The sequence below is a fragment of the Gobio gobio genome, assembly GCF_949357685.1.
Source record: "Gobio gobio genome assembly, chromosome: 19".
Taxonomy (NCBI): domain Eukaryota; kingdom Metazoa; phylum Chordata; class Actinopteri; order Cypriniformes; family Gobionidae; genus Gobio; species Gobio gobio.
This window is the reverse complement of record NC_137112.1, coordinates 10,007,190-10,020,023: the sequence shown is the minus strand read 5'-3', so window position 1 is coordinate 10,020,023 and position 12,834 is coordinate 10,007,190. Positions and strand designations below refer to the sequence as shown.

Below are 12,834 nucleotides of genomic sequence, written 5' to 3'. Positions count from 1 at the left end.
TATAATTCCTTTGTCATGTGGGCAAAAACTTATATATACTTTTTATAAAATAATCCAAAATACAGTGTCACGGTAGGCACAGCATATTAGTGGCTGGAAGATTTTCTCAATTTACTGACTATTGGCTGGAAAAATTTTCATTTTGGGTTATAGCCAAACCAAGAGCAAAATGAGCATTGCCACCATTCATTCATCAGTCTAAGCTTAGGATGAGAATCCATCCTGCGAATTAAGAAAAATGACTCACCTGCATCAAAGTCTGGATGTGGGCGGCACAACGAGATCAGAAAGTGGGGAAAAAATAGGAAGAAAATTAGTTTCTTATTGTTCAGATTTGATCATTTTTCCAATACACAGCATGCATGCATTCATAAACAACTGTGCCTCAGTTCTACAAGCCACATCCATGATCTATGGACATTAGATCATTAACAGAGCCAAACTCCCACGTCCAGATCCCAATGATCAATGAAAATAGTCCCTGCGCTGTCATTATTGTGAGGTGTTTAGATCTATTTTAGAATTGGTTTCTGCCTTCACAGATCCAAATCAGATTCTAAATCTGCTTTTGTCTAGAAATGTGCTCATCTGTTATCAATACTACTGGAATCTGTACAAAGACAAGCTGAGACAAAGATTCAGGGTCACATGGAAAAGTCAGAGTGTTTCTGGCTCGGATCCGTTGGCAGCGATACCCTGCTGGCCAGCAATGTGCTAGCAGATGGACGTTAGTGAGCGTGTGTGTGTGTGTGTCTTGAGGGCCAAATTCCCAGAGAGATCTGGACAGGGGCAGGACATCATCCTTTATTGATATGGTGATGAAGCACTTTGAACAAAGGCACTACAAACAAACAGAGGCCAACATATGTAGCTGAAGCACAAACGTGCACAAACGCACACAAACACATGAAGGCAGAGGTTTTCTTCTAGAATTATAGCTAGCGGCCAAGTTCCTCAGACACGCTGACGGTTATGCGAACTGTCAGATAAGCGTGATCATGGCGGCAAAGGGGTTGAGTGACAATATTATGACAGGAAGTGTGTCACTGCTTCAGAGAAAATAACTCCACCTGACACCTGATTCACCGCAGAAAACCACATTCTAACATTTTTTTTATTTTAGGATTAATAATTCAGAAGTCACCTAGATCTGTCTAGTCAAGTTAAATGAAGGATCTGAGGTAAGAAGATCGTTTAGGATGTGGTTATTATGAGAGGTTTTGTTGTTGGAACTAATGTCTTATCACCCGTTAGATGGAAAGAGGCAGTTAGAAGAAGAGGAGAAAGAGACATAATGAAGAATTAACAGAGAAAGTGAGAAGAAAGATATGGAAAATGAGGAAGGATACAGGAAAGAAAGCAGATTCTCACTCTTTGCTGTATGGTGGCGTGTTTGTGCTCCATCTCTCTCTTCTCCATAGCTGAATCTATGACCAGCTGATCCAACTGAAATACAAACACAAAGGATATTGCATTATAAAGAATATTTTTTATCATATTTATGATAAGTAAATATTAGTTTATAAAAACATTCCTTTAATATATGCGATTAATTTTTTCTCAGTTTAAAGTGTTAAAATATTTACAGGGTTCCCACTCTTTCATGAACACCAGATTCAAGGACTTTTTAAAGCACCTTTTATTTTAAATCAAGCACAATAAATACAATAAAGGTGGGTGTGTTACTGCCAATATATCAAATACCTACTGTACCTGTGTCGATCATTAATGCAGTAACGCTAAGGCATATACTGAAAACTAAAATACAATTTCCAATGAGGAAAAATTTCCAATTTTATAAAATCCAATGAGGAAAGAGGCTGGTGTACAAGAGCGAGCGAGTTTTAACGAGAGATGCAGTTTGCCACACGACCTTGGTGTTTGTCTAAAAACAGTAGGTAATTCGGTCTGGGTTTTTTACGCGGGTGGTGGGAGAAAAACACTTCTGGCGGCAATAAAATCACAGACTAGCCCCTGACAATGATGAAAATACCTTCCAACCCCACGAGAAACAATTACCATCCGAATAGGGCTTTTGACAGTAGATGGCGCTTAGGGAACAGCAGAAATATCTTGAAATAGCTTCCTCCCGTAATGCTATTTTGTTCTGGCTTTGGCAGCGCATGAAGGCCAATGTTTGTAATAGCACCATGCTACTCTAACAAAATGCCGTTCACGCTTAAATCAAGCACTTTCAAGGACCTATGTTTGTTTTCAAGTACTTTCCAGGCCTTGAATCCATGTGTCTGAAATTCAAGAAGCGTGGGAACCCTGTATTTAACGCAGCATCCGTTTTTCCCCTGCACTGCAGTATATGATAACGCTATCATTCATTCTACTGCTATTAAACCATTCAAGCAAAAATAGTGTACTTGCACAAATAACTCATGCGCACAGAAAGCCGCTTCAGACAGTGCGCCGGTCGCATTTAGTTCTCTTTCTCGCTTGAATGGACAAAAACACACAAAAGTATGTCAAAATGCCTGCTTTGTCGAGTATCCTCGGAAGCACTTCCACCTCGTCTTAAATGAGTCTTAAATGACAGTATCCGCGTCATGTGAGTCACGTCTTAAAGTGGCTGCGTCCAAAACCTGGAAAATGCTGCCTTCGGAGGACACATGTCAAGGCAGGAAGGCACCAAGGCACGTCCAAATCTAATGTTAGCTTCACTTTCTGTCTCCTGAGAGACCTTCATCTGATCGTTTTTTGAAGGCAGCATATTTGTATCCTTCGCTGCCTTTGATATCCCACAATCCTGTGCTTTTCATTCTGTGACAGTTGAGCTGGGAAAAAAATGGCTTCCGAAAGTTGCGTTTGCTGGTCAGTTTGTGTGTAAATGTACGTTTTTTACCAACATTTTCTACTTCTGATGTCATTTCTAGCGAGAAATTAAATATGTGTTTAGTTCTCACCAAAGCTCTCTCTATTTTGCTGTAGATCATTAAACTGTTACACTGCCTAAGAAGTCTGTCCGAAATTAGTTTCGTGCGGTGCCTTCATGCACAAACGCTGCCTTACAAGCCATTGTCTGATAAGGCAGCGAGGCAACGAGTCAGCTGCCTAGGTTTTCGGACGCAGCCAGTGACAGCAGCCTAACAAACCCACTGCTGTGATGTCTGTCATTAATGTTAATCAAAGAACAAAAAAAACAAAAACAAATAGATAAAATCACTTCCTGCTCTTGACTGAATAATTTAGGATTAAGGATTAATAAGGATTAATCTATATTTAAATTATAATTTATGCAGTGAAGACTGTGAAGGGTTTGAAAACTTTATTCAATTTCTTTATACGTTAGATCAAATTTTTAAAATATACTATATTTATGGTGTTTATACATTCATTTGGAGATTAAAGCTGCACTATGTAACTTTTCTGGTCGCTAGAGGTCACCTATTCAAAACAAAGGCGTAGTTTGATGACGGCAAGTTTGAGCGCAGAATCTTGGGACATGTGGTCTTCACCTCACAGCCGGTGGAAAAAGAATCGGGATAGGACTCGGGCAGAAATCATGTTCATGGATGTGATTATTAACATTACTGTAGTATGAAGCAGAGCAGGACAGAGTGTTGTGGAAGCTGAGAGAGGCCACTGGAGCGATTGTTAATAAGACGAACGCAACACACGCCTCGTGAGTAGCGGGACTTTTATTATGCCACAGTCACCAGCGCCACTTCCGCTTTTCTGGTCATGAGTATGAGGTAACGCAGCTCTGATTATCATATTAGATACATCTGATGTGTTGAAAATTATGTTATGACGTTACTCTGTGCGTTTGCTCGGTGGCTACTATTAAACTTATTACACACTGTCTGCAGTGAGAGTAAAGCGTTTCTGCAAAATAAAACCGGAAACTGAGGGTAACGCAGATGTGATCCCATTGACCGGTCGACTCCAACACACGTCCCACTTCCTTAGATTTACAAATAGTTTTAAACTTTTGGGATATTGTAAGTACTCAACTGAACAAAATATATAACACTGGCCTAGTGGTTTTGGGATATTTTACTGCAAAAATGTTACATAGTGCAGCTTTAACAGTGACACAATATAAAAATATTTAAAACAACACTAATGATGTGTCCAAGGTTGTGCATCGGAAGATGTTTCTGTAAACTGTGATGTGATTAATTGCGAATAATTACAGAAAAATGCGTGATTAGTTATGTTTTTTTATTCGATTGACAGCACTAATATATGCATTATAGTTTTATAATATATATGCTTATCATAATTAAATCACTAAATCATGAGAAGGTGTGCAAAGCTCAATGCCAGTATTTTATGATACAGTTTTTTAAGCATCCGATAACTAAAAAGCAGAATGTGATGTTTTTGTTGTTGTTGTTGTTGCTCTTTGACACAATAAGCAGTGGATTATTTTTTTTATTAAATTATTATTTTAAAATTATAATATACATTTATTACTATGATTATTTATATTTATCGTTATAAATTACATTTATAATGTTTATCATTGCTGTTGTTATTATTATTAATGTTTTACATTTTTAATAATAATAAAGAGTTAAAAAAATTATTTAAATAAACCTTTTTGCTTCAGAATATCATGCACTGATGAATCATGCACAACAAGACTTATTCATTTATTAAAGGTCCCATGGCATGAAATTTTCATTTTATGAGGTTTTTCAACATTAATATGAGTTCCCCTAGCCTGAATATTGTCCCCAAGTGGATAGAAATGTTGATCGGTGTAAACCCGAGTTCTGGCTGTCTTTCTCTGCCTTTGAGAAAATGACAGCCCAGACGAGCCAATCCTGAAGTCTCCTGGTTTGACGTCCACACAGGAACGGTTACCTCCCTTTCCTCCGCCCAGAGAATCTGGCACGCCCATGCAAACGCTCGAGAAATCATTACTTGTGAACGAGTGAACGCTGGCAGTTTCTCAGTGTTTGGGTGTACAAATGAAAACAGAAGTCTTTTTTCAGTTCCTTCTGATCTGTGATCTGTGATTTCTGATGTGTAGCTAATTATTTATTATTCGTGCACACGCTGCGGCTTCTCTCTCTCCCGACAGAACGGTGTTTTCGTGTTTTCTATCTTGTGAGTCAGTGTTTTTGTACGTCCTCGTCGCGTCTATCTGTTCTACAATGTGCATACAGTCATGAGTTTCTGCTCAACATCAGCAGACTCACATCTCTTTAGAGATAAACCTCACGCACGCCGAGGCTCGGGCTGCACTGACCGGTCGGCCTTCAACATCCCCGACCCCCAGTACTGCATCTGGCCCACAGCGGAGGCACCAAACGCGGCGCGAGATTAAGCAGAAGGGGGGTAAGCGTGAGGGTATCCGGCTAGGCTAGCCAGCTTTCCCCACAATAAACTGGATTACATTCGATTACTGCTGTTGTGTCTTTGTTTGCGCTGCACTCAATGCGCGTCACTGACGCTTTCCATATGATAGGAACATATCTAAAAATAATGCTATTATCAACACTTACTCGTAACTCGTTCATCTCGACAGCTGTAATGGTACTTTGCATGTGTTACAAAGTTGGTAATAATGATGAAGACGGGCTCGGCGTGACTGGAACTCGTGTTTATTCAGAACTCTCAGATACAAACACAATAAACTCGCGCTGACTGACAGCGCTCTCATAACTCAGTAGTTACTATAAATAACTTTGTTAGCAATCGCTGAGCTCAGTCTCTGGTACATTAGTGATGTCCGGTTCGCGAACGATCTTTCATTTGAACCGGTTCTTTTTAGTGAACCGAATCAGTTCACCAAATCGGACTGAATCGTTCTAAACGGTTCGCGTCTCCAGTCAGCGCTGATCCATAATTTACTAAAGTTACTAACTTTCTGACATGAGTGACAGCCCCTCCGACTAGAAATAGACTAATAACCTGAAGTATATGCTGTAAATAAAACAGTTCACTGAACTGAGACTGACAGAACTAATGTGAAGTGAACTCAGGTCCATCCATCTCTCTGACAGCAGCTCGTGCCTGCTCGTGCCTCGTAGACCTCGTTAAACCACGCCCCCTCCGCTCATATCAAATGCAAAGATGTCAGCCAATCACAACAGTGGGCGTTTTTACTGAAGTCTCACAGCAGACATGCCTCTTGAAACAGGGCCTTCAGCCACAGAGCAAACAGCAGTATAGAAAAAATGCCTTTTATTTCTAAATTATGACATTTTATGATGTAAAAATCATACTAACAATATAAGTACACCTCAGGAAACATTATAAAATAATAGAAAAATGCCATGCCATGGGACCTTTAAGTAAATAGGGTGAATTTTAATTTCAGCTTTCATTTCACAATTTTGCATTGTGCCTGTCACCCTCAAGGATAGACATTATCCCTAATTTCCACTCATTAGGGCTGTGATCATTTGGAGCCTGGGGCTCGTCAGCACATGTCCAGCATTAGGCGCAGGTGTCGGGGGACAGCAGGTGAACAGAGGCCCTAATGAGCGGGAGTTAATGAGATGTGCAGATCTATCTCACCTCAGCAGCCAGCTTCTTCATGTAGGGGTCGATCTCATCCAGGAGGTTGAAGCCCTGCTGGAAGAGACTGTACTGAGCCTGCATGAACGACAGCATCTGTGGAGGAGAGAGAAAACGGTGAATACACAAACTGTGGAGAGGGAGAATTCTGGTTTAATATGGTTTTAACCCACTCACCGAATCCAAAATCTCAAATTTCTTTTTGGCCTGAAGAACATTGATCTGAGAAAGATATCAAGAGAAGCACATATTAGCAGGTGCAAATCCAAACCTACAACCTTTGGCTACCAGACCACTAAGCCATTTTGGTTCAAACTAGCCATTTTTGGCATGGCATAATTATGGTCCCATTAAGGCGAGACGACCCTGAGACCTTTGGGTCCCCTAGCACTGGCACACAATCCATTCTTGGCACTAGTAACCCATAACCACCACATTTTTAGTCTTGTTCATTAATTTTATGTGATTACACATGATCCTGCTCCACACAGTGGCCATTAGGGACACTACAGCCTATTTGTATCTTGTAGGAGACTTATTAAACATATTTAACATGGAACAGGAACGTATCAGATATAATAAAAAAAATTCTTATGACACAATATGGTGGCTGAACATGGTGGCTCCCAACCCTGTTCCTGGAGGCACACAAAGGGGCCGTTTACGCGACACCGTATATAAACTGCAAACTTTTTATGCTTTTTGGCCAGCAACTCTCATTTTGGGAGCCTGAAAACGCAAACTTTTTGAAAACGGGATTCAAAGTGAAAGTTTTTAAAAACAATATCGTTTTTCTCTGTGTAAACTACAAAAACACGAATGTGTGAAAATGGTGATGTCATGACCATGCGTATAACGTGTTCAGGCTCGTAGTGTTTCTTTACAGAGTGACATAGCCGCCTATTGGCCTGGCAGCAGAATGCAGAATTTTTAGTCGTTTTGACAACGCAGTCGTCTGTATGTGAAAAACGCGAAGGAAAAACTTTTCTGTTTACTTCATCATTGTGGCGTAAACGTACCCCAATACACACTTTCGACTTCCTGATCAAACGCACCTAATTCAACTCATCAGCTCATTAGTAGAGACCGCAAGTCCACACTGAGCCGTTTTTTTTTTTTAAAGGGGTACTTCACCGCTGGAAAGATGAATGTGTATTTAAATTGGGTCCTTTATGTAGTAGAAATTATTTTAGAAGTTGGTGCCTTCTAGACTGAGAAAAGCCAGAAAATTTATTTTTGGCTCATATGGATGAAAGACGACAACTCTCAGAATGCACTAGCTTCCCTATCTATGAGGCCACTCCCAAGCCACGCCTACCGGTTACATCAACTTGACCACCGCGGTACCACCCCACCATCGTGTTAATTTTTATAGTAATAAAATCCTTTAGTTCAGTTAGAGAACAGACACTCCAATTAAAAACGGAAAGTGTCTGCTCAATACAGCACAAGCCGAAAGAGAGTCTCAGCACAAACACAGCAGGATTCAGATCATTCATCAGAGAGTGAGGAGCTGACAGACCAGATGATCGCGAAGATTTGGTTTCAAAAGTGAAATGTAAAAGCGCCTTTTTAAGTGAGTTTGTCATTGTACCATTTTGTTGTTGTGTTTTTCATTAAGAATAATAGGCTAATGAACCCACAATTCAAGCAACCCACCCCTTAATTGGCGCTAATTCTAAACTGAAACTAAAATGAACACGGAGAACTTGTTGGTATATGCATTCACCTTTACTATTTCTCTCAAAAATGATGACCGTGTTGGTATGTACTCCGTGTATCCTTAAATTATTTTTACAACACCGTCAAAGATCGTTTACACATCTTCTTCTTCTACTTCTTCCAGCGTGCGTGCAGTTGAGTTCTGGTGACAACTATGCGTCGCTCTGATTGGTTGTAGGTCCATCCAATTGAGTGCAGAGGCATTTTCGCCCCATAATCACAGCCCAATGGAGCAGTATCAGACTCATATTCTGACTACAATCCGAGTATGACGACATCAGGCTAGCAATCTTTGTCAACCAACCGAGTTCACTAAAAACAGAACATGGATGGTAAATAAAATGAGGGGAAACCATAAAATCACAGCCTTCCCAGGACAAGGCCTTGAGAGTACAAAGGAGGTCACGTTATGTTATAAAATGAGAGCTAATGATGTCCGAATAAAGACAGGGCTTGTGCAGATGGCAAGAAGCGGTCAGGTCCAATCCGTCAGACCGATGCCACGAGGACTGGAGGCTGGGCGGCCATTTCCAAGTCAAAATAGTATCCAAGACTGTCCAGAAACTGGCATACAAACTTGCCAGTGGGTGGAGTTAGGCTTTGACCAGGGGTTGAGTTACCCTTTAAGCGAACCATCCCTTTAACATCATCATTTTGGAGATTAAAAATTTTAGATTTTGAATCAAATATTTATTCATTTCGAAATACCTGAAGCACATAGTCCAGGGCGAGGTGTCGGAAGCACTTCCGGGTCGTGATGAGGGCGCTGGTGGCCTCCTCCACCTCATGCGGTTTGTTGCGAGGCGCCTGTGCGTTCTTCACCTGGGCGATTTCCATATCCTCCCGCACCTTATCGAACTGCTTCTTTGTCTCTTTAAACTTCCGAACATCCCTGCGTGGACACATATTACAGGGTAAGACACCAGAAAAACAAAAACAAGAAACAAGGGCAGGAGAAAGAAGAAAGAACTCACTCCTTCACAAAATTGTGCAACTGTTGCTTTACGGATCTTTGGGCTTGATCGAACAGGATCTGTGAAAGAATCAAAGGAAAATAAAAGTATCAGCATCAAACATATAAAAATATAGAGAGGGTAGAATTGGTACTTTGCATTAAATGGGAGTCAACAGAAAAGGGCGGGGCTTAGTGTCCCAGATGTTCTCTAATTGGTTAGATATGACGTAGTGGTGTGTCATTTGAGAACAAATTAGCATATTTGAACAACTCATTCCTGTTCCTTTCGACTCCTTTCACTAAAGCTTCTCCCTTTACTAAATGAGACTTGAAATTTCACTTGTGAACAAACTGAATTGACTAAAGCATCTTGTTTGCGAAGAAATCAAATGATCATTCAGCATGTGATTCACTCATGTATGCATTTCAGTGTTGTGAACAATTCAATGACTCATTTAAAACACTTGCTTGTCACTACAAACAATATGTGTCATGTAACCTGCAGAAAAAGCAAAAGTGAACAAATCTAAAATATCCTTTCTGATAAACTGATTCAAAAGATTCAAGTCACTGGGATGAATTGAAATCACCACCACAAGTATTGATTGGCTATATATAAACATTTCCACCTGGGAACAAGTCAAGTCAATTACACAATACAGATAGTTTCAAACTATCTTAATGTCCAAAGTTATTGTCCAGCTTAGTTCAGTTCTCATACAATATTAAAATATTTATTTATATTTTGTCGACAAAATTAATACATTTGACACAATGACACAACTTGATGATGCTGTTTTTTGTTAAATCAAAGAATCCTGAAAAAATTGATCAGTTTTCACAAAACAAATTAAGCAGCACAACTGTTTTCAACATTGATAATGATAATAAACGTTTTTTGAGCAGCGAATCAGCATATTAGAATGATTTCTGAAGGATCATGTGACACTGAAGACTGGAGTAATGATGCTCAATCACAGAATGAAGCTGAATCTCAGCTTATAAAAATAAATCACATTTTAAAACATATTTCGAATAGAAAACAATATTACAGTTTTTACTGTATTTTTTATCAATTGATCAAATTATGAGCATCCTTTAGAGGGAGACCATATTTTGTGCCTTTTATCTAGCAACATTAGTCACTAATGGGCTTTAAAAAACATTAGGAAGGTAACTTTATATGGGATAAATGAATATATAAAGCTGTAGGCTAGCGGATAGGTCTTCGATCCTGCTCCTGGGGACCCAAAGTTTATTTCCAACCTGCTTCAGCTCTCCTGCCTGTGATTTTCCAAATGATCCTGAAGACTTTGATCGCTGGTTGAGGTGTGTTTGATTAGGGTTGTGGCTAAACTCCGCAGGACAGTAAGTCTCTAAGAGCAGGATTGAAGACCTATAGGGGGCTAGTATAATATAAAGTGTGCACTACTCGCATATCACCAGCAGGTGGCAGAGCAGCTGCAGCTCTGTTGTCTGTAAACCCAAAATACTGCAGCAGAGCCCCACACCCATCTCACACATTTACTCATGGTTGCTCACGATGGGTGACTGCAGGTCAAGGGTTAAATAGGTCACGGATGCGTCACACAGAGCTGGGAGTTAGACATTGGCGTCATCCAGTTCATGACAGGCGAACACAGAGACATGCGTACGAGAATACAATCTGCACATGCTCATGGAATCAAGCCCTGGGGGTCTTGCGAGGAAACCTCTAATGGAAGGATGCAAGAATGAAGGCATGTCAGTGCCGGGGTCTGTCATTGTGGATCATGCATGATGTCAGCAGAACGGGGCTAGAGGAAAAGCTTTACTCTGCAATCATCTCGATTCCGGTCACAAGCGCAGCAGCTTTACAGCAGCGATAAGCTGCAGCGAGAGAACATGTGACAGAGTATGTCACATGGAATAGGAGCGCATCATGTCTTGAGGGTAAAGCTGGCATGTGAGAGAGGAAGAGAGAGTCGGGGGAAAAGGGGAAGCAGACAAGCTTAGACATTTGCATTTTGCTATACAGTTCCATAATGTCCCAGCCATTGCATTTTACAAAGAACTAGACTAGATTCAGCATTTTCTATTCTTCTGCCTCAAATGTCCCAATTCTTTCATTAGTGATGCTTGCTTCTAGTCAACTATTACTACTGCTCATACCTTGGACACCAGGGTTCTGCAAAAAGTATACCCCATTTTTTATGTGTACTACGGTATGCGTACAGTGTGCATGACGTAAAATTCAGCATCAGCCTAACATGCACATACTGTACGTGCTAGGGCTGCACAATTTGGTGAAATAAATGTGATTTTTCTGATAACATTTTTGATTCTGAACTTAAAATTCAACTAAAAAAGGTTTTGCTGTGTTATTTCTGTAGAGCTGCACAATTTGGCCCAAAACTTTGTGATTATACTATATCATTATGATTATAAAATATAACAATAACAGCAATTATAAACAAAATAAAAATATTAAACATTACTATTGTAATATTTCATTAAAAATAATCAAACCCAATTACGGTTTTATTTCATTAAAGTGCAGCCATAGTAACTGTAAATTAAAATTTTTGATCGTCTTTTCTTCCCTATATTGTGAAATGTATCCCGTCTCCGGCGGGATGACTCCGATCTTTCAAATATTCCGATCTAATAAATGCCTCATTGACACAGCATCCTCAATAAACCCGTCTCCGGCGGGATGACTCCGATCTTTCAAATATTCCGATCTAATAAATGCCTCATCAACACGGCATCCTCAATAAACCCGTCTCTGGCGGGATGACTCCGATCTTTCAAATATTCCGATCTAATAAATGCCTCATTGACACAGCATCCTCAATAAACCCGTCTCTGGCGGGATGACTCCGATCTTTCAAATATTCCGATCTAAAAAATGCCTCATTGACACAGCATCCTCAATAAACCCGTCTCCGGCGCGATGACTCTGATTTTTCGAATATTCCGATCTAATAAATGCCTCATCAACACGGCATCCTCAATAAACCCGTCTCCGGCGCGACGACTCCAATTTTTCGAATATTCCGATCTAATAAATGCCTCATCAACATGGCATCTTCAATAAACCCGTCTACGGCGTGATGACTCCGATCTTTCAAATATTCCAATCTAATAAATGGCTCATCGACACGGCATCCTGAATAAACCCGTCTTCGGCGTGATGACTCCGATCTTTCGAATATTCAGATCTAATAAATGCCTCATCAACACGGCATCTTCAATAAACCCGTCTCCGGCGTGATGACTTCGATCTTTCAAATATTCCGATCTAATAAATGCCTCATCAACACGGCATCCTCAATAAACCCGTCTCCGGCGCGATGACTCCAATTTTTCGAATATTCCGATCTAATAAATGCCTCATCAACACGGCATCCTAAATAAACTCGTCTCCGGCGTGATGACTCCGATCTTTCAAATATTCCAATCTAATAAATGGCTCATCGACACGGCATCCTGAATAAACCCGTCTCCGGCGTGATGACTCCGATCTTTCGAATATTCAGATCTAATAAATGCCTCATCGACACGGCATCCTCAATAAACCCGTCTCCGGCGTGATGACTCCGATCTTTCAAATATTCAGATCTAATAAATGCCTCATCGACACGGCATCCTCAATAAACTCGTCTACGGCATGATGACTCCGATCTTTCGAA

The 12,834-nt window shown here is 40.3% G+C and overlaps 1 protein-coding gene across 1 annotated transcript in view; it reads right to left on the bottom strand.

The window, feature by feature from the left end:
* Positions 1-12,834, bottom strand: part of acap3b (ArfGAP with coiled-coil, ankyrin repeat and PH domains 3b) — a 148,944-nt gene that overhangs the window by 46,724 nt on the left and 89,386 nt on the right. The window contains exons 5-10 of the mRNA XM_079843738.1: positions 9,180-9,238; positions 8,914-9,097; positions 6,661-6,705; positions 6,484-6,579; positions 1,372-1,446; positions 248-259 (exon numbers count right to left, since the gene is read on the bottom strand). Of these exons, the coding sequence (XP_079699864.1) occupies positions 248-259; positions 1,372-1,446; positions 6,484-6,579; positions 6,661-6,705; positions 8,914-9,097; positions 9,180-9,238 (471 nt within the window). The remainder of the gene's footprint in view (positions 1-247; positions 260-1,371; positions 1,447-6,483; positions 6,580-6,660; positions 6,706-8,913; positions 9,098-9,179; positions 9,239-12,834) is intronic.